The 26,363-nt window shown below is 48.5% G+C and overlaps 1 protein-coding gene across 1 annotated transcript; it reads left to right on the top strand.

The window, feature by feature from the left end:
• The first annotated feature begins 22,780 nt into the window (after window positions 1-22,780).
• Window positions 22,781-23,374, top strand: LOC125757866 (growth/differentiation factor 11-like). Its single transcript, XM_049414106.1, has one exon. The coding sequence runs from the start codon at window positions 22,793-22,795 to the stop codon at window positions 23,372-23,374; it is 582 nt and encodes a 193-aa protein (XP_049270063.1). The 5' UTR covers window positions 22,781-22,792.
• The last annotated feature ends 2,989 nt before the right edge of the window (window positions 23,375-26,363 follow it).

Raw genomic sequence — 26,363 nt, 5'->3', positions numbered from 1 at the left:
CTGTCTACTTCTTTCTGTCTTTTTCCTTGTTGTTCTCTCTGTCTCTCTTTTTTTTTTCTTTCCGCATTTCTTTCTCTCCATTTCTCTCTTTTTCATTCTTTCTGTGCTACGCTTTGCTCTCTCCCCTCCTCCTTTTCCTCCTCCTCACCATCACACCTCTCCTCCTCACGCTCACTTCCCTATCCCACCCCCTTGCCACACTATACTATACAAGGCTATGCTATGCCCTGCTAGATTGCTTGGATAGCCGAGTGATTAGGACGCTCGCCATCGGATCGAGGGTACGCGGGTTCCAATCCCGCCTTGTGAATCCGCCTTGTGAAATTTTTTGGCAAGAATTTTTCTCTTTCCCTTTCTCTATATCTTTCTTTCCGTTATCTGTTTATCTCTTTTACAGCGAAAGCTGTTATGAGATCACAACAAAGGCCGTTTTTGGCGCCGCCGCCGCCGGTGTCCGTAACCACTATCGCGCGAAATAAGAAAAAACGCCAGGCCTGTGCGGAAAGCGCAGCACAGTCACAGCGAAAGCTCGAAGAGCGGCATTTTCTAGAGACCGTTGTAAACTCTCTTGTGGCTACTAATACAAGTACACTAGCAACGTACCCACTACGCCCCAATAATAATTTTAGTGAAGTTGGGAAGCACCCACCACGACATTAATCGTATTCTGCGGAGAAGCGAGGTATCATCTGTAGGCATTATGCGCAGCTTTCTTGATTCGACGGCTGATGACGATGAAGAATTACGACTGAGCATTTTGTAATGGGTTGGAAGCTTTAAAGGACCCACTAGTTACGTAATTCACATTGTGTGACGCCCGGTCGTTATTTCACTCTCCCACCACGCTTTATAACATACGCTAACGTGAGAAACAGATAGAGAGAGGGAATTAACCTTATTGAGAGACCCTGAGGAAATGGATCATGGGAGCCTAATGGGCTTCCTTGGCAGCCAATAGAAGTGCACTTGCGAGGAACCCACTGCGCTATAAATCATCCTAATTTTTGTGAACTAGGGAAGCAGCGACAACGCCATTTTTCGTCATTCTGCGGAGAACCGTGGTACCTGCTAAACACCTGTAAGGCATTATGTGCACTTTGTTGATGCTGTTGGTGATGACGATGAAGAATTATGGCAGAGTCCTCTGTAATGGGTTCGAAGCATTCAACTCACTCGTTGCGCAATTCGCATTGTGTGACGCCTGGTTACAGAATTCGCGTTGTGTAGCGCTTGGTTGTTATTTTACTCTTCTACCACGCTACATTACATATGTTAATATGGTTCCTTCTCGACATGAACCCTGTATAGTGTCTTTTTGCAAAGCAGTTTCAAGCACCGGCATGCCTCTGAGGTAGAATACTGGGCTCCCACGCAGAGGACCCAGGTTCGAAGCTCGTTCCATCCTGGAATTTTTTTCTTATTTCGAGCGATAGTGGTTACGGACACCGGCGCCGGCGGACAACTACGGCGCCCAAAACGGCCCTTGCTGTGATCTCATAACAGCTTTCGCTGTAAAAAAAGGAAATAAGAAAAAATGTCCAGGGTGGAATGAGGTTCGAACCTGGGCCCTCTGCGTGGGAGCCTAGTATTCTACCTCAGAGCCATGCCGGTGCTTGAAATTGCTGGATCTTGACCTGCAATGTAGTGCCGGTGGGAGATTTCTCTTGTGCATAGTTGAACATAAAGATTCGCAGCGTGCGCGTTAACTAAAAGCGGACTGCAGGTCTCTGTGTCTAATCTCTCGTCGGTCTCTCATTGCCCATTAGCAGTGATTTTGCTGTGGGAAACACCGGCACACACTGCACGCTCGCCCTCACGGGTTTCTCATTAGTGTAGCTGAAACACCCTTCCTACATGCTTCGCTACTCCCCAATTCTTCCTAACAACTACGCATCACCAACTAGCTTGCCAGCAAATGTTACTGAAGTTAACAATAATGTACTGTTTGAATGAGCCTCGCGTAAACAAACTTGAAAAGTTCTGCATCACAACAATGATATATTTGAAAGTGTTTTTACTTATTTGTGGCCAAGTCTTCGTGCACTTTTTTACTTTCCTATCTTCTTTCCACTTTTTCCCTCGTATCTTCCTTTCCTGCAACCCTTCCCTCCTCCCGAAAGAGTACGCAGGCGTTTTGACCCTCTATGTGGCAATTGTCAGCCTGCTCTATTTGTGTGCGCATATAAAATAATAAATAATAATTTCATGTGCCTCGCTTGTGCCCCGGTTTATATGAGCTACAAGATCATTCAAAGTTGCTGTATCAGCTGGCAGCGGCCAGTGCCTAGCTGCTTGCTCCCGATTTAAACGGTGTTTAATGACGGCGCTCCCACAGCTGTCATTGAGAGAAGTCCATGCTGCTCGCTGTCGTTGCGGGCATACGTGCGAAGAGTTACATTGTTGCGAGTATAGCGGATAACCAGTGGACGGGCACTCGAAGACTGCATAAAACACCTTTTTAAGCCATATGCTTAACAATGATGTCGGATATGCCGCGAGGGCCTCCTGGGGTGCGGCTTTTCTAGTCAGTCTGCAAGTCTTTGTCGAGGCTCTCTATGCTAACTATGCGTTGCGCAACTTCATCTCCCTGCTTTTGGCTTTTCTGTCGAGGCCAGAATTTTTCGTACATTAAATAACAGGTTCGCTTCTCGCGTTACTGTTCGACACCCGACGAAGAAGATTGAAACTTTTCTCATTGCGCGCGAGCTGCATTGTCGCCGACGTTTTGTCACCAGACATAAAGCCGCGTATCAGGTTGCCTCAGTGCGTCCAGATACAATGTATCAAATAAACCCGCAGGAGAACGAGCCTTTCTTTTTTACCCTTGGGGGGCTCTGAAAGACTACACAGACTCTAGCGAAATTAGTCGAGTCGTATCGAAGGCGAGATAGCTGTCGTTCTCGTCTCCAACTTTCAACTCAATTTTCAATTTCCGCAAGAAGTGCGAATAGCACAATTATTCTCCTCAGCCGTGAGTTGGTCCTTCCTGTATCACTTAGTTTGACCATAAGTCAGTTCTGTTGCTAACTGGCTTTGTCATCGCTTCCTACCTAAGCTTTACCACTACTGCGTTTAGACTAGTGTACATAGGTGTACAACGAGTCCCCACGGATCTCGTCAGGCGAGATTTATATGAATTCTACGTAAAAAGAACCTATTGTTCGCGGTTTTGTCGCCCTTATAATGGTGTTCCTTTTTTCCAAGGAGATTACCTCACTAACAAAAGGGCGTTACTTCTGTTCTTGCGTGGCTACAGCGGTGGTTGGTGCCGTTGGCGAAGTGTCGGATTTAGCGCCCGGGTTTCCGCAGGAACTCATCTTTCGTAACAGCTATTAACACTGAAGCACATTGAAGCAACGTATATGTAGGCTTTCGGCGTTGTTACCAGGGCCCGTTATCCGGCGATCGTACAATAGCGTCTTAGTTTCGAAAATTGAAGTTCGTGCGTGTAATACGAGGCGTCATCTCTACCGCGTGTCAGCTTTTATGCTCAATCCTGAAAACTTGACGTACAGTTTGCTTTTGAAACGAGAACTGAACATAATGTATATGTGCCCGGGCTAACTACTGTGCAAACGACAAAACTTGACGAAACGTTTTCCTTGGACAGCCCGAACAGGTATTCATAATGTGCATTGATTCGTCCCCTTCAGCATCGCCCCGGGTTTTGCAGTGGCGCGGGACTATATTTGTGTTCCTCGACATGCCGGAAGCATAATAAAATTCGTAAATCGAGTTCTCGGACAAATGAATTGCCGGCGCTTGTTCATAGTGGCAGCAATATCCATACCGTGTTAGTTTAATGCGCAAATAATAGGCGTCGTTACACAAAATATTACTCGGGTGCGATTCGCGCTTGCCTGAGCTCGTTGGTTGCACGTAGCGAGGAGGTTTCCAGCCAAGTATTCCTGGACGAGGACAGTGTGTCGTAGGTCTTACTGCCCTCATCCAAGTAGTTGGCTAGAACCCTCCTCATTATTTGGGTGGTGTCGCATGGTTGCCCATCTTATTACTTTGATTGGTAGCCCATATTGTGATGCCGATTTTTTTTTCTGAACGAGCATCACTTCAGATCTTCATTTCACGTTCCCGAAAACTTGGCGTTATGAAGAGTATGATCTCAGCGCAGCTACCTGCTGTATTTGCAACCAATATCCCTAAGTTTACCGAAGCGTAGCAATGGTTCCCCGCTGCGGGAGCCCTCGAGTCGTTGTTGTGATTTTTTCAAGAACGCAGCGGTCCTTCATTTTTTATATCTCTTTCAGTCTGGTCGTTCATTTAAATTGAAGCCCTCCTACCCCCCCCCCCCCCCAAATCTCTATTTTTTCGTTTATTTTTACATCGCTTGCAGTTTTAGGCGTTTTTGTGCGAAGACGTGTCTTACAGAGCTGAGTTTAAAACTGCACGAAGTGCGTTAAATATTTCTCGCATATTATTATTTTTCGCTGACTACGTACAAACGGTATAAACATTTTTAATTAGCTTTATTCTCAAGAACAATAACTGAAGGTAGCTAATAAATGCACCTTGCGCAGTAGCGCCACAAACGAGAAGTTGCCGCCAGGCGTTTCAATACATCTGGCTCACATTTATATGCACCACGAAATAGGAAACCACCGTACGAATTAACGCAATAAGAAGAGAGCGAACCAATCAACTCCTGAGCAAACGAACGATGCTCTATGCCGTATGATATTGTGGCGACACACTGCGCACAATCCGGCGCAACCTCCGCCTCGTCTCTAGCTAGCCCGGTGTGACACGGCTGCATGCTGCACCACGCGTCCGATAAGGGACAGCGCCACCGCAGCGTCACCATAGGCTTACGTCACCGACGGTGGCTATAAACCCAAGCTGCCAAGCTCGGAAGTCATCATTCCTTCGCTACCCGACTGAGCGCAGCGTCGGTATGCTCGCCCGCTGCTGCTACTTCGTTAAAGGGGTCATGAAACACCCCTTGGGCTTGTTGAAAAAACACAACCTGCGGAAAGCTGACACGGCTATGAACTGCTCTGCAAAATATTACAGTCGTGCGCGTGGCGTAAACACAAGCGGAGCGCGAAGTTGCCGTTTCCTCAGGCGCCCTCTTTTCAAACAGAGGCCGGCTCTCACTCTCGCCGGTGGGCGGGGCGTCTGCACGTTGACGTCTCGGAGACATAGCATGCTTATTGGCCGATAGTCGGATGAGATGCGCTTCTTGCCACGGGGTGCCGCCACTTGCCCGCGCCGCACTCCTCAGTCTGCTAACTTTGCACGGTAGCCGCACTCGCGCATGCGAATCACAGCGGGAGAGCGATCGCGTTTCATGACGCGCGCTGACGTAACTTCTTACCCTTGTGCCATCCCTCCCTGTCTAGCTTCCAGTGCGCTCGTCGGCACGACAAAAGAGAGAAAGCGCTGAGAGCGTGCGCCAAACCCCCGTAACTCCGCTGATTCTTGACGGATTCGAGAAATTTTCGCGGCAATCGATTCGGGAGGCAGTAAACTCCGATACTATGGTCATTAGACCATTACTTGGAAAAGTGGTTTATGGACCCTTTAATAAACAGTTGTTACGTTTTATGTTGGGATGCGTCCTTCCATCGACAGGGCATCCCACAATTTCTATAACGAGCGAGCGAACGAAAGAACGAACCGGCGCATACATACATACATACATACATACATACATACATACATACATACATACATACATACATACATACATACATACATACATACATACATACATACATACATACATACATACATACGTGCTTGCGTACGTACGTACGTACGTACAAGGGGATGCAAAGAAACGCGAACAGCAGGGCGCGCTGTTTTCATCACGCTCTGACCTTGACGGCAATAAAAAGATGCTAGATGGTTCTTGATTGTATGAGGGATGACTGTAGTGGATATTTGTCAACATCCAGGCTACAACCACTTGGAAATAAATGCAGCCAGAAAGCGAACCAAAGAATAAGCGAATAAATGCGCTAACTATAGAGCAAATGTACGAAGCCTGGATCGAAGAAGCGCACTAGCAATGGAACAAATCAGCGAAGGAGCACATGAAGGAACACTAAGATAAACGAGCGAAATGAATTAGGATGAAGGCGACTCGAATGCGTATACTAACGAGCGGGTGAAAGAACGAACACATTAAAGAGGGAGTGAGTGAATGAACGAAATGATAAGTGATAAAACGAGCGAACGAAAGGACATCACCAGTGAACAGACGAACGAAGATTTTAACGAACCAGTGAGCAAATAACCGAACCCACTAACAAATGAGCGAGCGAACGAACGAATCACTCAGCGTGCATATGTAGGAACGCGCTAGCGAATGGGAAAGCAGAAGCGAGGGGGGGGGGGGGCACAGACTTGGAAGCCAGGAGTCAATGGCAACGCTAAGGAGCTTCAGTGCAATGTATACCCTTTCACACGGTCGGACGACTGGATGGGCGAGCGAGCAATTGAGTGAACCAGTAAGCATGCAAACAACGAACCAAAACCTATTTTTTTTTTTCCACAGCAGATGTTATTTTCCTTCTTCCTTTCTATCTGTGGGCTAATCTTTCAGTAATCACAAAATTGAGCTATCAGGATTTCTCACAGGGCGCGGTTTGACTCTTCGTGTTTTCACGGCCAGCCAAGCTTTCTGGACATTTAAATGGCTTTGGTGAACAGGTCCGCAATTTATAACTGGCTGAGATAAATTAGAAAAACAAAACAAAACAAACAAACCGACGAGGAACACAAGAAAGGAGATTAGGACAGTCGCTATTCACAACGGTTTAATATCAGCGTGGGGTTCAAGATATATATCCAATTGTCAGGCATGCCCACACCGAAATGAAACGAACGCGTGTACATCAGAGGCGGTTGCACGAGAACTCAAATTCAGGGCCAAACAAAGCGATAGACCAGCTAGGCCAACAATCAATTCTCTTAAGTTAGATTTTATTCGCAATCTCAATTTCGTCTACTTTCCCTCCCAATTCTCCCCCTCACGTGTAGGGCAGCAAACTGGACAAATTCTAGTTGACCTTACTGCTTTTCCTGTTCTCTCTCTCTCTCTCTCTCTCTCTCTCAATTTTCAGTTTGAACGCGAGAAGTCTAGGCTGCTGCAAAGCTGAAAAAGTGAAGTTTAGCCAACTACATGCACTACTCATAATCTCGCTCTGGTTTCGCCGCCACGACGGCGGCTCGCACAGACACAAGCCGGCAGAATTTGCTCTTGTTATCGTAGCACACATCTCTACGTCGGGAAGTACCTACGCCGTTGGCAATGTGCCAAGCAGAGAAGGCGAACGCATAATCTGGGGTCGAACAGTAGATCACTCACGCAAACTACACCAACGAAAAAAGCCCGACTGACCGCGATGTAGTAAGATAAACCAGGAACAGGACGGAAACCACCGTAGCATGATCACCAAAGTCCCTTGATAGCTTCCCAGTGTAGACAAGCAAAGTTGAACTACTGAGGGCGCTTACTGTTCGTTTATATGGGTCATACTGTGAGATGGTTAAATATATGAGGTGCTTCATGATTGGAGGCCGCGTTACAAACCATATTGACACTACTGCGAGGAAACACGTTGGGCGCTGGGTGTCAGAATTGGTTCAGCAGGTTAGACGTTCGATAACGCTCTCGCAACTTTGATTAAACTGACTCCGGTATAGGGTGGTAGCCCATATTGAAGAAAGCAAAAATATTAGTGAACACGTAGCACTTATAAGGTGCGACTACAGAAAGCAATTATGCCCGATTGATCGACCAAGCACGCACGCAGTCCCAACGCCGCATGCCACCGGTGTCCTGCGCGACGCGAGATCGAGGAAGCACCAACAGCCACCAAGGCTGGTAGGCGCGCGCGCAGCAGCAGCTGCGCCGGCTGAGCCCACTGGAGGTGTGCGTGAGAGAGTACATACCGCGCGCAACGCCTCCTCGATAGAGGCCCGTGCACTCTGCTTTATCTTACGCGAAACTTCATTTGCCCATGCCTGAGTGACGAAGGCGGTGACGTCAAAATTTCTGTCCAAGTAACATTACGTCACAAAGCGGAGTGCACAGGCCTGCTATTCAGGAGGCATTCGTTTAGCCCAGTGGATACGGCACTCTGCTTTCGAGCGTGGAGTCGTACGTTCGCAACTCGCTAGAACTAGCGTCTCGCCTTTCGAATTTATTATGGTTTTTCTTGTTTACAGCGATTAGTCGGGCGAAGTAAGGACGGCAGCGAGAGCTTGCATGGACAATGAACGCGCGGATTTTGCCTCGGTGAATAAAACGACACATACAATAAAGAAGACGAAGAAAAGTGCTTGTCCTCGTCTTCTTTCTTGTGCATGTCATTTTATTCATTGCGCTAGAATATCTCAGCCAGTTATGCCCGTACAACTAGCCCTACAACTACTTTGCATAGATAACACAGGCTTTTGGCAGTGAGAGCGTGCGAGACGCTTCCCTCTCTCCCACGTAACACCTGTGTTCCCTTTCGCTCTCTCTGCTCCGTCGAGGCGCGTACGCGCCGAGGCGTCGCAGCTAATGGGAATTTATGTGCTGTTTCGCTGGGACAGACGCCTACTTTCTCGCTAAATGAGCCACGTCATGCTTTCGCACCAAAAGGAGAGGGGTAGGAGCTAGCAATGGCTCACTTATGTTTAAATGAATAAGGTAGTAATCTTAAGAAGCGTGTGCATTTGGACTGTTTGGTTCGTGCCTCACTGGGAAAATAGCGCTAGCAATGACACAAGAAGGAAAGGCATATAACAGCGCGGTTATGTCCCCCCTCTATGTGTCTCTTTTCCGCTGATTTCCCAGCTAGCAAATTTGTCAGTATTGCAAGTTGATGCAGCGGATTCATCCACCTTCTCCCGCTCCTAAGATGTGGGATAGAGGCACGCTCCTCAGTGTTTGCAGGTTAACGTAATAAATTTATTACAGTGTGAGTAACCTTGGATTGACTATGGGGACAGATGTATGTAATACACGCGACTTCAGGTGTCCGGATGTGCATGTTCTCACGAGGTGAAGGGTAAAGTGAGGCAGGTAAATACAAAATCGAAGCCTTGTTCTCGGCCTTAAAGGAGTACTGACACGATTTCGAGGCATCGTAAAATTGATATTTTGCGTCTCCTTTGCATGCAGTGTTAACGCTTTCCACACACCAGAGCCAGGAAACACTATAAAATATTTCAGTTAGATTTCAAAGTTTTAGTCGCCCAGCATCTGCAAGCTAACCCCACCACAATGGGCAATATAATGGCGACTTAGCACATTTCACTGGGTTTTCGGACTCTGCCTCCTGCATGAGGCCGGAATCGCTGAAAACGGTGTCAGAGTCGCCGGGCGACAAATCAATCATCGTTGTTTACATGCAAAACACGCACCTGACAGCATGCGACAGATGTTGTTGCAAAAAACGTCACGAGTTGCTGTCCCCACGTGACTCAGACCCATGTCAGACAGTATTAACATAAAACTATGAAATCGCCTCCTAGATAGTGAAACCTAAAGTGGTTTCATTTAAGGTAGCGAAAAAAATATATATATATATTCAGTGCGTTCCGAGGCACCACGATAGTTTTGGGGGGTTCTCGACACTAGTGTTTTTATTTAGGGCCACAATACGAGCTACAGGACAAGAATGCGCTTGTCCTGTAGCTTTCTTCGTCTCGTCCTGCGTTTTTTCGCGCTATTTAATTCATTACGAAAATTTCAAAAATTCGTGCCAGTGCTGTTTTAACGCAGGTTCGCTTCCCTGCACCAATGACGAAAGCCCGCTGGTTGGCTTCCCCCAAAACTTTGAAGCTCAGAGTGAAGGCTTCGTAGGGCGGTTGTTTTTTGCGGCTCGCTGCGGAACACTGAAGAGTGCATTTAATTGCATTTACTATGACCTCGAGAACGATGCACATTTTGTCGCCTCTAGGAAGAATGACATTAAAGCCCGCCACACAGCTGTCGACAAAACAATGACTTCTCAAGAAAATGCATCGAGTTTAAGCAGGATTGAGGCCGGCTGACTACCTTACACTGGGGGAGCGTCTTAGCAGATCCCAATAGGAAGGGATATGAGAGAGTATAACGGGTCACTAAAGGCAAATGACATTTTGTCACAGTGGAAGGTCAGTGCTCGAGAACGTCAAAAACGTTACTATATACAGCAGCGCTTTAGTAAAGGGAGCAATTATGGTAAATGTAGGACACAATTTGCGCCACGAGTGGGACATTCTGGAACACAAGCCTGATTAGGTAGGAGGCCCTCAGTGCAATTAATCAGAACTATTCAATATGCTCATAACAAAAAAGAATATTTTAGTACAATGCAAGGCGAAATAAAATGCAACTTGGGCATTTCAGGCCGTTTTTGCCGAGCTATGCTCTCTCCCGCCAAAGCCCCTTGTTCCGCTGCGCCGGCTGCCGGGAAAGAGCTGGCACGTTGAATGCTACGTCAGAAGGCCGTTCTAGAAGGCGGGCGGTTTGAATTGCGCCAACGATATGCGGACTCCCAAAAAGTGATTCTAGTACAAACTAAGCATTTCCCTGGCAGGAAACAAGCACTACAATGTTCGTGAAACGCTATTTCAACAATGCACATCGACTTAATTGTTGCCTTTAGTATCCCTTAAAGAAAAGTTCGTAGACACAGGCAAGTTGCAATGTGGAAGGGCACGATACCCATTATTTATGTGGATGGAGGTAGGAACCACGTGTACTAAATGGCGCACGATTTACAACCACTGGCACTGCGGTTCATGTTTACAAGGATTCATATCTAGGGTGAATAAGCTTTGGGGAGCGCTACGTCAAGATGGGAATGGTAGAGCTTCTTGTATAAAACTGAATGTAATAGATGTAATTGCCTCGATAAAAATTGATACGCTACAAATGCGTTGTATTCACGGGAGGTGTACTCACTAGTTAAAACCACGACGCACATAGCAAAACGCAACTGCTAGGTACGCTCGAGTTCGGGGGCTTGGCTACGCAAAAATGTTTGGCGCAGTGCCCCATGCAACTCCTTGCTTTTTGGGGGAACGTATATTTGTTATTGTGTGTGGTGTTACCAGCCGAATAGGCCGCGTGCAAGTGGACAAGAGGATTATGACTCGAGCTCCTGAACGCGCGCAATTCAGTAAGTGATCGATCAGTATCACTGAGTTATTTTAGCATCTTCGGACGCCCCGATAGTATGACGACATACACACTAATAATAAAAAAAAGAGTCTTTTGACTCTTTTTTTTTTCTTGGAATGTATTACCCTTTGTCTTCAGTAACAAAATAAACAACTTTTCATGATGTTCGCGCAATTTTACCCACATTTAAATGAATGAATGAATGAATGAATGAATGAATGAATGAATGAATGAATGAATGAATGAATGAATGAATGCAACAACGTATTCTGAATCAAACTTAATTCTAAATGCAGCGACGGTTTCTCATCGAGAAAAAGATAATCGGGCATAAACGTTAAACGTGTAGCACCTACATTGCAACCGCAAGGCGATAACTCAATAAAGAGATCTCTTACTTAAGCGAACGCCCACCTTACAAAGGAAGAAATGGGAGAATGTCGAAGCGATGAGCAAGAGGACAATTAATGATAGGAAAAACCTGGAAATATACGGTTACGAAGCAATTCCCTCGAAAACGGGGTCAATTTTCGTCTCCCCGGCATCTATACGAGTGCACCACCTTTTCGTTGTTACCAGGCTTCGAACTTGACAAACGTTTTCCCGGTAAGTCAAAAACCTATCACCGGGTCCCCTGGGTCGCTCTCGCTGGAAGCCGCAAAATGCAAGACGTACATCAGCTCTATACGGCGAAAGAAAGCACTTCGAGCACTTCCACTTTGCACCACTCTCGCTACTGCGTCCCGCCCACCACTTACGACCTGCCTTTTCTTGGCAACTAGCCCAAAAGGATTTAGAGAAGAAAGACAATCTTCCGCACCGTAGCCATGATGTCGAACCAACGACATTTTGCCTTGGCACTTTATTTGGGCTCAAGTGGAATGATTCTAAGTTCGGATAACCGTTGGAGGGAGTGTTTTTTTTTGTTCGAGCGGTTTGATCTATTTTAGTTTACAACCAGGCCCGTAGCCATGGGCGCCCCCCCCCCCCCCCCCCCGAAATTTTGGTGAAGGAAATGTTTTTATCAAATATAAATAATGAAAATGTGTGTTTTTCTCAAATAGTCAAGGTTTTCAGCATGTGCCCCCCCCCCCCCCGAAAAAAATTCATGGCTACGGGCCTGTATACAACAATATGTCCACCCCCCTGTTGTGCTTTGTTTTGTTAACGACCTGCCCTAGTGGCTTTGTTGCAGATGACACCGCGCTGCCGAGCACGATTGGCAGGCCCGATTCCAGCAACTGAGGCCGCTTTTCGATGGCATCGAAAAGCAAAAATACGCTAATTTTCTTATATTTAGGTGCACCTCAAAGAACCCCAGCTGGTCCCACATAATCCGGAAGGAATGAAGGAAGAAAGGAAAAGCCAGAAGGCAGGGAGGTTAACCAGAAACCTGTCCGGTTGGCTGCCCTACGCTGCGAGTCCCTACTACGGCGTGCTTCATAGTCATTTCTTGGTCTTGGCACGTAAAACTCCGGCATTTATTTATTTTGTAAAGGCGTTTATTCACGGCGGGATTGACAGCGACGATGCACAACGACGACAGTCACGACGGAGCGAAGACTCGCAGACTCTCACGAGCACGAGCACGAGGGGCGTGCTCTCCGAGAAGAGGCGAAGAGGGCGACCCACTAGAAGGCGCTCGAGAGGACGACCCATTACAGCGTTCCAATGCTTCTCTACAATTTATTTATTTATTTATTTATTTATTTACTTATGTATTTATTCTACAGTGAAGAAGTAAGGCTTCAGCAGTGCCGTGAGGATGCCTCGAGGTGTCAAGCGATAACGGAATGCACTGAGAGAGAGAGAGAGCGAGTGAAAGCACGAGTGCAGAGAATTCGCAACACAGATGCACAGTGCAGCGTAGCTACAGGCGATCACTTACGTCAATTACCACCAAGGACTGCGGAGGACATTGTATGGCTTTCTGGCCTGATGAGCTGTGAGACCAGGAAGCTGAACGCGGCAATGAGCTCTAGTACACACAGATAATCAATAACAGAGTAGTAATTGAATGGCCAATATTTGAACGCTCCGTAGCTGTGATACACAGATGATGCAAGGCTATGATGGCCACGGTACGCCTCCGTCGCAGCGCTTCAGCTATAAGAGCTGCGCGAAGCGGTTGTCTCCTTCGTCCCGCGGCCGGAGACAGATGAGGTGAACATGAGCGGTCGCGGTAAGCGACGGTAATTGGTTACGAAAGTGAGGCTTTCGTGATGGCTTACGTGATGAAGGGCTACCGTACGCTCAGTTGGCATGCCCACTGTTACAGTGTAAGTAAACGCACGGCACTTGTTCTTTTTAACATTGGTCCTAGAAGCAAGTGTGCTTTACCTCTTGGAGGAAGTTCATACACTCTAACCGAACCAGCATTGTAAAACTATGAGAGGGAGTAGCGTAACTAAAGCAGGAAGGCGCACTTTAACTCCTGCAGAGAGTGTATGCATACTCCACTTCAGAAGCGTGACTTCACTCGGGCGAAGGAGCTTCTTCGTTCTGGTTCGGCCGGTGTACTGGAACTCTGACGAGAGAGTGGGTTTACTTTGTGCAGCAGAGGCTTGCCAGAACTCCAGAAAAGGAAGTGAAATATGGGACAAGCGTTTACTCCCGCGAAAGGAGTTGCTATCGCCCTCTTACCGCTGTGAGTGTATCTTCAGTTCCATTCATTCTCCAAACACAATCGCATTCGTGGCGATCAAAATTTTTTTCGCGTCGCGTGTCACGACCTGTCTAATTCTTCCTAATTTAGTCTTCACTGCACTGTCCGCTACACGTCCACCATTCATGCCAGCGGTTGTACTGAACCACGCGTTAATAACGAAATAGATAGATAGATAGATAGATAGATAGATAGATAGATAGATAGATAGATAGATAGATAGATAGATAGATAGATAGATAGATAGATAGATAGATAGATAGATAGATAGATAGATAGATAGATAGATAGATAGATAGATAGATAGATAGATAGATAGATAGATAGATAGATAGATAGATAGATAGATAGATGGTACGCGTTTAGCGTTGAGTCCGTGAGGCGTTTAATAAATAAATAGCACAGGTTCAGCGACCAGCAGTCCGAAATGGAGCAAGCACGAGCACCAACAACCGTCCTCGTCTTCGTCTTTCACTGGCGCCCCTGCTTGCGCCCTATCCATTCTACAAATCACTCCCCCGCAGAAAAGGAGCCATCCTGGCGACTTAAGGAACAGGGACGACTGGTGGGTCGTAATGCGGCTTCAGTCGGTCGACGTGAACAATCTCACGGCCACGGCGGCGCCGGTCTGCGGATGGTTGAACGGGCTCGACAACATAGTTGACGGGAGAGGCTTGACTTAGGACGCGGTAGGGGCCTTCATACTTCTGCAGTAGCTTAGTGGAAAGGCCAGGAGCAGAGGAGGGAACGCGAAGCCACACCAATGTTCCAGGCGAATATGACTGGGGAGGCAGGTTTGCGTCATGGAGGTCCTTTTGGCGTGCTTGGTCTTGTGCGGTTAAGGAACGTGCGAGCTGCCTGCATTCCTCGGCGTAGGTGGCGACTTCAGATAGAGTTGTGGACTCTGAAGCGTCCGGGCGGTACAGAAGAATGGTGTCCATAAATGAGGAAGGTTCGCGGCCGTAAAGAAGAAAGAAGGGAGAAAATCCTGTCGTAGACTGAGTAGCGCTATTGTAAGCGTACGTAACAAAGGGTAGTATGCGGTCCCAGTTGGTGTGGTCAGCGGAGACGTACATGGACAGCATGTCGCCTAGTGTGCGGTTAAAGCGCTCAGTCATGCCGTTGGTTTGTGGATGGTAGGCGCTGGTTGTCCGGTGCACAACGTTGCATTCACGGAGGAGGGCTTGTACGGCATCAGAGAGGAACGTGCGTCCGCGGTCGCTGAGTAGCTCGCGAGGCGCGCCGTGGCGAAGAACAAGTTGGTGAAGTATGAATAAGCCGACTTCACGTGATGTGGCCTCTGGCAGCGCGGCAGTCTCAGCATAGCGTGTCAGATGATCGATAGCGACGATCACCCAGCGGTTCCCGTCTGGTGTGTACGGAAGGGGGCCGTACAAATCAATTCCGATGCGATCAAAAGGCCGGGAGGGACAAGGCAACGGCTGGAGCGGTTCAGTGACTATACGTGGGGGGCTCTTCCGGCGCTGACACTTGGAGCATGAACGCACGTATTGGCGGACGAAGCGGTACATGCCACGCCAGTAGTACCGCAGCCGGAGGCGTGCATAGGTTTTGATTACACCAGCGTGGCCGGAGGCACGATATCTGTGCCGGAGGCACAGATATCGGCACGGAGATGGCGAGGAATCACCAACAACCACTTGCGACCATCAGACAGATAGTTGCGGCGGTATAGGAGCCCATCGCGGATGGTGAAATGTCGAGCTGTGCGCCGCAGCGAGCGAGTGGCGGTACGTGGTGAGGGCTTAGATAGGAACTCCATTAAAGAGACGATCCAAGGATCCTGACGCTGCTCAGAAGGCATGTCAGCGTGTGTAAGGGCCGCAGAATCGTAGCTGGAAACAGACCCGTTGCCACAGTCATGGGGAAGGGGAGAGCGAGAAAGAGCGTCGGCATCTGAATGTCTACGGCCTGACCTGTAAACGACGCGGATGTCGTATTCTTGGAGACGTAATGCCCATCGAGCTAGACGACCAGATGGATCTTTCAGTGAAGATAACCAGCAGAGGGCGTGGTGATCAGTCACGACATCAAATGGGCGGCCATATACGTAAGGTCTAAATTTTGTAATTGCCCAAACGATGGCTAGACATTCTTTCTCCGTGACCGAATAATTTTCTTCAGCTCTGGTGAGAGTGCGACTTGCGTAAGAAACAACGTACTCGTCGAAGCCAGACTTGCGTTGAGCAAGAATAGCGCCAAGGCCGACTCCACTGGCGTCCGTGTGGATTTCGGTAGGGGCGTCTGGGTCAAAGTGACGGAGAATCGGTGGCGATGTCAGTAGATGACGTAATTTCGCGAATGCGGCGTCGCAAGCGGAAGACCATGCCATGACACCTTGGCTGTCAGCAAGTAGGCGTGTTAAAGGGGCCATTATGGATGCGAAATCACGAACGAATCGTCGAAAATATGAGCATAGGCCTATGAAGCTCCGGAGTTCTTTTAGGGTCGACGGCTTGGGAAACTCGGCGACAGCGCGGAGCTTTGCAGGGTCGGGTAGAATGCCGTCCTTGCTGACAACATGTCCCAAGATGGTGAGCTTCCTGGCGGCGAAGTGACACTTCTTCATATTGAGTTGTAGACCAGCCTGTGTGAGGCATTCCAGGACACTTGCGAGGCGCAGAAGATGGGTGTCGAAGTCCTTTGAAAAAACTACGACGTCGTCCAGATAACAAAGGCACGTGTTCCACTTGAGACCTCGAAGGATGTTGTCCATAAGACGCTCGAAGGTGGCGGGGGCGTTGCAAAGGCCAAATGGCATCACGTTGAACTCGTACAGGCCGTCAGGAGTTACGAATGCAGTTTTTGGGCGGTCAGCTTCATCCATAGGTACCTGCCAGTACCCCGATCGAAGGTCCAGTGAAGAAAAGAACTCCGCGCCTTGCAAACAGTCGAGCGCGTCATCGATTCTGGGGAGCGGATAGACATCTTTGCGTGTGATCTTGTTAAGGCGCCTATAATCAACACAGAATCGGATGCTACCGTCCTTCTTTTTCACAAGTACCACCGGGGAGGCCCAAGGACTGTGGGACGGCTGTGTAACGCCACGACTAAGCATATCAGTCACCTGGTCATCAATAACTCGGCGTTCAGCGTGAGAGACCCGGTATGGACGCTGACGCAGAGGTGCATGGCTCCCGGTGTCTATATGATGGACGATGGCAGACGTTCGACCCAAACTGGTTTGCTTGTAGTCGAAAGATGTCCGAAAGCGGTCGAGAAGCTTCAAGAGTTGGGTGCGTTGAGCAATAGGAAGGTCTGAATCAATTGATGGTAGGAAAGCGTCTAGGGAAGATGTGTTGGACGTGGTAACGAGATCAACGCTGGCGACCTGGAGGCTTGTTGTGCGATCGAGCAGTTGGCTAGCGCAAACAGAATCAATCTCCTCAAGACGTCCTATACATTCTCCGCGGAATACTGTGGCTGCGACCGAAAACAGGTTCGTGACATAAATGCTTGAGCAGGAGTCTTCGATCGTGACAAGAGCAAAGGGGAGAATGAACTTCTTACGAGAAGTGAATGCTCCTGACGGTGTGAACATGGCGCTAGAGAAAGCATAGTCGCAGGAGATCGGTACCCGAACAGAAGACATAGGTGGCATGTCCGTGTCCGCGGCGACGACGACACGAGGAAAAGATGACTTGCCAGAATCGATGTCGGAGATCGCTGATAATTCTAGTTCGGCACGGGCACAGTCAACAATGGCATGATGTGTGGAAAGGAAGTCCCAGCCCAATATAACGTCGTGCGAGCAGTGTGGAAAGACGACGAATTCGACGACATACAAAACGTCCTGAATGAGTAGCCGAGCCGTGCACGTCACGGAAGGTTGTATGGGATGTGCGGTTGCCGTACGGAGAGAAAGACCAGAAAGCGGAATCGTAATTTTTTTTAACTTGCGGCACATTGCTTCGCTCAACACAGACACAGCAGCTCCCGTATCGACTAAGGCCTGCACGGCAACACCTTCAATGAAGACAGTTATTTCGTTAGCAGGTTGAGAACGAGGTCTTGTAAATTTCGACAGCGGCGCAGTTCTTGCCTCCGGAACTGCGATGGTCAGTTTTCCGTTTGGACGGGCGAGGGGCGACGAATCATTGGCGAAAGCGAACGTCGGCGCGGGGACGGCGATCGACGGGAGTTGAAAGCTCGGCGGTTGGATGAAGAGGTGTCCGAAGTGGCGTGGGAGGGCATCGGCTGTGGTGGCTCTGGACGGACGTAGCTGTAACTTGCGTCAACGGTACCTGGACGGGCAGCGCGGCGGCGGCAGAAACGCTCGACATGGCCGGGTAGACAACAGTAGTAACATATTGGTCGGTTGTCCGTTGTGCGCCAAGGATTATGAGGAGGGGTGACAGGACGGCGATAAAGTGGAACGGGCGGGCCTGCCGGCGTCTGCGTTGAGTAGAATGCACTTGAGGAGTGAGCAGAGTCCGTGCCGTGTGGCAGCGCATGTGACTGCCTTCTCGCGACGTCAGCGTAAGTCAAGGGCGCGGATACAGGCGGCGGCTGGTGCGTAGGCGGAAGGGCTTCGGATACTTGCTCCTCAATGGTTTGTCGCAGCGACGAGGGGATCCCATGAGCATTGCCTGGGAGAAAGGGTGAAAGAGACAGTTGTCGTGCAACTTCTTCTCGGATGAACTGCTTGATTTGTTGCGTCAATACCGTCGGGTCCGGAGAGATGGCGCCAACGGTGAGTGCTGACGTACTGGTCGTGTCGAAGCTAGGACGGCGTGTGGAGATGCGCTGCTTTCGCAACTCGTCGTAGCTCTGGCAGTGCTGAATGACGTCCGTGACTGTTTGAGGGTTTTTAGCCACAAGCATGTGGAACGCATCGTCCTCGATGCCTTTCATGATATGCTTGACTTTGTCGGCCTCGGACATGGCAGGATTGAAGCGGCGGCAGAGGCCTACGACGTCCTCAATATAGGAAATGAAACACTCTCCAGACAGTTGGGCGCGATCACGCAAGCGCTGCTCTGCGCGGAGCTTGCGCACTGTCGGTCGGCCGAATACGTCCGCGAAAGTCGCTTTGAAAGAGGCCCAGGTGGTAATCTCAGCCTCATGGTTGTTAAACCAGAGTTCCGCGACTCCTCTCAGGTAGAACTGGACGCGGCCGAGTTTGTCGTTATCGTCCCACTTGTTGTTGACACTCACTCTTTCGTACGAAGAGAGCCAGTCTTCGACGTCCTGCTCATCAGTACCGCTGAAGATGACTGGGTCGCGCTCCCTTAGAATACCGGGACAGCGAGGAGCTGGAGGTGTGGCAGCATTCTGCTGTGCGACGTCGTCGGGCATGGTTGACAGGGAAGGTAGAGTCCGGTTACGGAGTTCCAGGGTGCAAAAGAGAACCAGCACTCTCCACCACTTGATGGTACGCGTTTAGCGTTGAGTCCGTGAGGCGTTTAATAAATAAATAGCACAGGTTCAGCGACCAGCAGTCCGAAATGGAGCAAGCACGAGCACCAACAACCGTCCTCGTCTTCGTCTTTCACTGGCGCCCCTGTTTGCGCCCTATCCATTCTACAAGATAGATAGATAGATAGATAGATAGATAGATAGATAGATAGATAGATAGATAGATAGATAGATAGATAGATAGATAGATAGATAGATAGATAGATAGATAGATAGATAGATAGATAGATAGATAGATAGATAGATAGATAGATAGATAGATAGATAGATAGATAGATAGATAGATAGATAGATAGATAGATAGATAGATAGATAGATAGATAGATAAACCACAGTTCCACAGTCCAGCTCTGAAGGCGGTTAGACAGAAGAGTCGTTTGACTGTGCTCGTTCCGAACTAATTTTCTTCTCATGTTTTCTCTCACATCTACCTCAGCGCCTTCATTACAGCTTCTTGGAACATCCCGGTGTCGGGCTCCTTCGCGGAAAGCGTTACGATTCTGTGAGATTTTGCTGTTCGTACTTTATACCTCTGGCAATACTGATAACGCATTCTTATAGCGACTTAAACGGGGGCTATAATAAACACTGGTACGTTACTCCAGTTCACAGCTGGTTTTGCGAAGTACATGCTGGCTTTGCCAATTTCCGACTAACTGACTCGCTTTTTTTTCCCTTCCACTTCGCGCTCTGCTCGACATCGCGTTTTAGGCGGTCGAAGGAAGAAGTCAGAGCCCCTGTTATAAACAAATATTTTACTAACTAGAAGATTAGCCGTGAAACTGTGCACTAGAAGATTATCAGTGAAACTGTGCACTTAATTACTCACAGAAACAAATGTAAACAAAACAAAGGGTGCACTGTTGAGACGCCTGCATTCCATGTTGTATACACAGCGTGAATCAAGGCAAAGAGCGCACTGCGTCCCACGCTGAAGGGTAAGATAGAAACTAAACTATGCTGGTTTTATGCCATGTCGCATAGGAATTTTCGGTCACGTCGCAATACTTGGCCTGAGCTGGGCTGTGGTTGTTGTATAGCCTTCATTAATGCGAGAATTTCGCGAATCTGCTCAATATTTGCTACAACTGTTTACGAGCCTCGTTTCTTTCAGTTGGTTCCAAATGAGTGACGACAATTGAGGAATGTTTGTCATGACTGTGAAGTCTGAGGCCGCGGAAAATTTGTTTGACTCGCAGTGCGCGTACACGCAGGTATATCGCTACTGTCTGGTACTTTGGGAAGTTACTCGTGGGTAGCTTGTACCTCACTGCAGGCTCCAAGAAAGGCTGACCGAAAGGCGGCGAAGGACAGCTTTTTTCAATAAAGCGCTTTCAAGGGAGCCGATCGAGCAATCGACGCATGCTCCGGAAAAGTCGCACATATCGCCACTGGCAACGAAGGAACATGTGGTCTTGCAAACGTACTTATTCGAATGCAGCCAACAGTGAATGACCTATCGAGTAAACAAATCGTTATATAAAGAGACAAGTAGACTAGATCGTGGGGTGAGGTGCGAGTGAAACGTCCTCTAGTTAACGGGGCCAAGTGCGACCGGGTTGTTTTCGCGCAGCCACGGTCGTAACGGATGCGCTCGCTCACTTCGGTTTGGGCTTTCGAAAGAGCGCCAAACGACGGCGGGACGATAAAGGCAGGAGGAAGAGAAAGAGAGGAGAAGGAGGAGAGGTTGAGGTGAGGAAAAGACGCTATATATCTGCAGCCCAAGTTGGGAAACGTATCGGCATTTGTGGGGGTATGAGAAAATGGCAGAAAAGATGGGAACTGGACAGGAGGAGATAAGGAGAGCGGCGTGGCGGGCGGCCTCTACCACCGATTGTCCAGTCCAGTGTCTCCAAGGAAGCGAAGGACTGCCTTAAACACATGCTTGGGGCTGTGGATAGGAAACAGGAGGTCCCTGTGTGTCGCCGGGGTGTACCCTCCGTAGAGTTTCCTATACAATATCTACCAGAGGGAACTGCGGCGTTGCGATTGTTCAGCCTCCATGGGAATGATGGGTAGTACATGGTTTTGCCTATAGTCTTCGTGCTTGCGGCTTCGAACGCACTTGTGGCTTTGTTTATTCTTGTGTTTCGGCTTTTGTTTCGGATAAAGGAATGGCTCGTTGTGAACCTCGTGGGCTGATTTCAGTTGGTGAGCCTAAATGGGTCAAGGTGGTGAATTTGGACTGCTGCACTTTTGCTGAACTTTGTGAACTTCGTCTTGCGACAAAGCTGCCGCAGGCCACCAGCAGCCGAATTAACGAAGCTTAGGCAAATCTGTATACTACCCATCATTCCCATGCTGGCTGAAGCGCCGTGCGTTGCAGCTCCAATAGACACTAGGGCCAGATTTCTTTCTAGTGCATTATCATGAAATTCTATGCTATACCCGCGGCTACACATGGGGACCTCCTGTTCTCTATCCACAGTCACGCATAGGTCTTCAATGTAGTCCTTCACTGCCTTAAAGGGATTGGATTGGACAACCGGCTGTAGAGGCCGCCCGCCGTGGGCTATGGACGCCGCACTTCTCTCCTAACACATGGGCGAAGGTGAGTGCGCCGCAGCGGGAGATCACGCGTGTGGTGGAGAGGGTCTGCGCCAATGTGTCCTTTATCTTGTTTAGCGCTCTTTCAAAAGTTTATACGTAACAAGTTCAAATTTCAAATACTCTGGTTGTGCTGTCCATCACGCCAGTGTCGTTACTTAGACCATGGTTTGCGGTCATCGAGTGAGATGCGTTCAAGCTCGTGCATTCGCGAAACCGTACTCGTCAAGTGACTTAGCGAATGTTTGTCGCAATAATTACGCATGGCCGCTAAAACTACGAATTTTACTTGTTTTGCAGTTGAATCATTGCTTTCGCCTTCAATGGTTCACATTTCAAGCGAGACTGAGGCTTTTCTTCGTCCAACTTCATTTCCCTTAGGCTTGCGATTTCAATACTTCAGTTAAAAGCTACAGGTAACTTTCCCTGTATTACATATTACTGTGAGTGCGCTTGTCTGCAAATACCCCGCTTCAAATACGAGAAGACTCTTGCTCCTGCAAAACGGAGACGGCTAAGAAAAGAGCTTCAAATCTTGCGCGATTCTGTTTTACTCACATACAGCACCAAGTAATAAGCCTGTGTAGTGTAGCCTGTGTAGTAAGACAGTGGTACTCATGGGGACATTATCAATTGAAATTTCTCAGCTGTGCATTGGTACAACCGACTCTGATGTATATCCGTCTCACTATCAACCTATATCAACTCGCCTAGTATACCACGTTACTGCAGTTTATCTGCCCATCTTTGCGCGCTTATTACCAACCAAGGAGCGGCACAGGCAGAGCGGGCAGGGAAAGCAGGCGGTGCAGTGAGGAGCGTCCGAAAGGGAGAGCGCTGCGGCCCGCCGACACACGACGGGACGTGGGAGAAGAGGGCAGCACCCCTCTTCACTCGACGGCGCAGTAGCGGAGGGCGCCCGGCGGCGGTGGCGGCGCGACGGCGGCGACGTGCTTTCAACAAGTGCTGCCCTCGGCACGGGACCCGGCGGTCGGTCCAGTCGTCATCGGAGCTCGAGCATGGCCGGTGGCGCTCTCCAGGCGGCCCTCGCCGCCGCGCTACTACTCGCCGGCTGCGGAGGACGCTGCCCCGCCGGCGTCGATGGTCACGGAGGCGGCGGCGGTGGCGGCGCGCCGTCGTCCGCCGCGCTGGCCGGAGATGACCAGCGGCAGCTGAAGCTGGACGCCGTCAGGCACCAGATCCTCTCCAAGCTGAGCCTACGCGAGCGGCCACCCCAGCGTCGGGAGTCCGCGCCGCCGCTAGCCCGCGAACTGGCCCTCGAGGCACTGCGCAGGGTGCATCTGCTGCCCGAACCACGCGCGCTCGAGGACCAAGGGGCGCCCGACCCGAGGCAGGAGGACGACTACTACGGACGCACGGCCGAGATCATCGCCTTCGCCGAACCCGGTCAGTTTTTATTTCCGTCCCCTCCCCGCGCCCATCATCTATGCATCTTGTTATTTATTTTCCTTCCACTTTCGGGACCTCGTTTTCTCCCGCAAGAACGTTCTTCCTCGCGCTCCTCCTCTCCCCTCGCTTCTCTCCCACCCCAACGTCACAGTCACGCAAGACGTCCGTTACCGCATCTGTCCCGCCGTTGAAGAGTGGGACCTGTATCGGCCCGGATATAACAACGGAGAAGGAGGACCTTCCACAGTTTGCGGAAACATGTGGCTTTTCGCGCGCAGCGCCGGCGACTCGCCGGCAGAACACGTGTTTTCTCCGGCGCAGCCCAACGTTCGCGGGACTGTATATGCGTTCGTCGCGTTGAAAATTGTTTTTAGCGCCTTCTGGAAAGGTTTAGTGCCTTGCGAAAATGGTTGCACACTTACTCCGGCCCAACGCATGTGCCCTTTGTCCTATAAAGATATTTTAATTTTCGCCTTTTCGGAATATCGTTTTTTTTTTCTCGACGTGTATCTAGCTGCCAAGTGCTGCTCATCATCGGGTGCCTTATACCAAATGTTTCGAAAATCGCATAGAATATAATATATAACATAGAAAAGTAACACCATGGCCTTTGCTGTTTAAACTCCAATAAATTAATATAATCATAGTTTTTGTTGTTTGTTTGTTTGTTTGTTTGTTGGTTTGTTTATTTATTGCACACAGAAGATCGACGAACTTGAAATATAACGAGTAACACAGACAACAAGAATAAGCAGCTTACGGCATGTGAAAAAAAAAAACAATAACTATGCAATAGAAATGATCGCCCTTACCTCACAGTGCCTCACAAGGTTCAGTTAGTTTGACACAATGAAAAAAAAAAATGTGCGCGGAAAAATACTAATACGCGAAAAGATAAAAAAAAAATGAGTTCTAGTAAAGTACGGCATATAAAAGTGGGTACGGCAATGCCGCGTAGATCTCGTAAGCATTATGAGGGAAATGTGCAATGTGAGAGGAGTAGTTAACTTTTTTCTTAAGCAAGCTCAAATACATCGATCGACATCTTTTTCATGATTTAATCATTTCGGGGGCTTCAGACGATTTTCTTCATTTACGATTTTCAGAAATCTGAGGTAAAGATGGTATAGAAATATTCTAGCGTCGGCATATTTAATTTTTGCAGCTGCGAATACGTTGAACTCAGCGTCGAGTTTTCGCTCACAGCTTGACGGTTGCTCGGGTTGCGCGTCCCGTTCCGGGATTCCCCGTTTCGGACGTTTGCTTCGCGTTCTTTCGGTTGCATCTGCCGATTATTTAGCCGGTTTCATCTGGCACCCAGAGAAGTTGCGTGAACTTGCGACTTGTTTAAGAAAGAGGAAAAAGAAATAAACATTATCATAACTAACCGGTTTCGTGGGCGAGATAATCATTTCGGTGACGTCCGTTTGCTCCGAACACTTTTTCTTTTGGCATAATAGGTTGCGCACGTATGGAAAGTAAGATACATCTAGAGCCAACTACAGCAATGCGAAAGTTAAAAGGATTCAACAGCCCGTTTCTAAACAAATACTTATGCACATCGTCCGAACAAACAACACGCCAAGTTTACAAAGAATATAAACAAGGCGAGAGCAAGGTTCAGCGTAAAGTTCGCGGCATGCGAATTTCATTTTTCATGTGGCCCTTTCATCAAACACACATATGACATGCTTCAATGTTCCGAGATAATTTTACAAAATACGAAGTCACTAACTGATATCGCTGCTAGTCGCTTGAAGGTTGGAAGGTCAAAGTTTAATTAAAGTGCAACTGTTCAATAACTCTGTAAGCAGCACTGATCGCTCAAAAAATAAATAAGACAAAAAGCTTCGCATTCCAGTGCTATATACAGGAAGAGTTAATCGATGACGTGCTTCAGAGAGAGAGAGAGAGAGAGAGAGAGAGGGAGAGAGAGAGAGAGAGCTCTTTATTGAGGCATTATTGAGGCATTAGGCACTACAGATGCACTGGCTTCAGTAATCGTTTTCTTACGCCAAGACTTTTTCCACCAGGTGATCATCAGAGGAACTTTCAAACGATCGCTGCGTTTCAGCAGATGGTTCTCTTTTTTTTTTGTTCTCGTCTCTTTTTTTTTTGGTGTCGAATATCTAGGAGGGCTTTGGCAAGTTTGTTCATGACGGTGTTTAGCACAACCCGCGAATGATCATTTTTTGATGAAAATAAAGAAAAGAAACAGCGAAGAAGAATGAGTTCTGTTGCAAAGGTATGTCATGAAACTTATCGCTTGAAGAACAGTGAAATGCGATTATATCTCTGTGTTATTGCTTTGTCTTTCTTCACGCACTCCGTTTATTATTTTCTTTATTCTGAAATATTTTCAGGAGGTACTTGTATGTAGCGTGATGAACCGCTACAGTCTCCACAGTGTAGTAGAAAAAGAGTACACAAATTACACAAGCACAACGGTGTCACTTGACGTTCCTGAGAAAAACACTGGGAATCGGCGAAATTATGGCCGATCCATCAAAATACAGCAATTAGCACTTTATAATCGCAGAACTTACGTTAAATATTCCTATTGAAAATTTGAAAGCGATCATTATATTTAATTGCGTGAAAAATAAGCCTGCGCTTCTAAACAACCCGTGTCAAGGTTGGCCCTCTTTTAGCCTCATTATGCGGCCAAAAGCGCGTACTACGCCGGAGACCCCCTCCCCATTTCTACCCCCTCTTTGATTAATGGACACGCTAGAGAATCCGGCAGCACCTTTTGGCCTCCCTGCTTATGTACCGCTATCAGCTTTCCGGATCATTATAGAGGGCCGCCTGACTCAGTGACCGTTCGCCTACGCCTACGCCTCGGCACGAAGCACGTGGGATGACTGTTTACAAAATGACGCTCATTGATCGAAAATTACGACGTTGGATGTGTGGCGCTTTTAATTAATGAGCGCATCAACCCTTTCCCACCACTCAGGGAAGTGTTGCGGAACCGCACGTCGGAAGACTTAGGATTGATTTCTCTCCACACTAAGGGGAGGAGGGGTGGGGTGTTCAATGTGCACCTGAATGTTGTAAAATGAACACGAGAGCGCAGCAGCATTTTGGAACCACCGGAATGCGAACACGGGACACCGACACTCCATCATGCGGCCTTGCAATTAGCAGCACGCGCACACACACACACACACAACACAC

The sequence above is a fragment of the Rhipicephalus sanguineus genome, chromosome 3 (assembly GCF_013339695.2).
Source record: "Rhipicephalus sanguineus isolate Rsan-2018 chromosome 3, BIME_Rsan_1.4, whole genome shotgun sequence".
NCBI lineage: Eukaryota > Metazoa > Arthropoda > Arachnida > Ixodida > Ixodidae > Rhipicephalus > Rhipicephalus sanguineus.
This window is presented reverse-complemented; position numbering and strand designations above follow the sequence as displayed.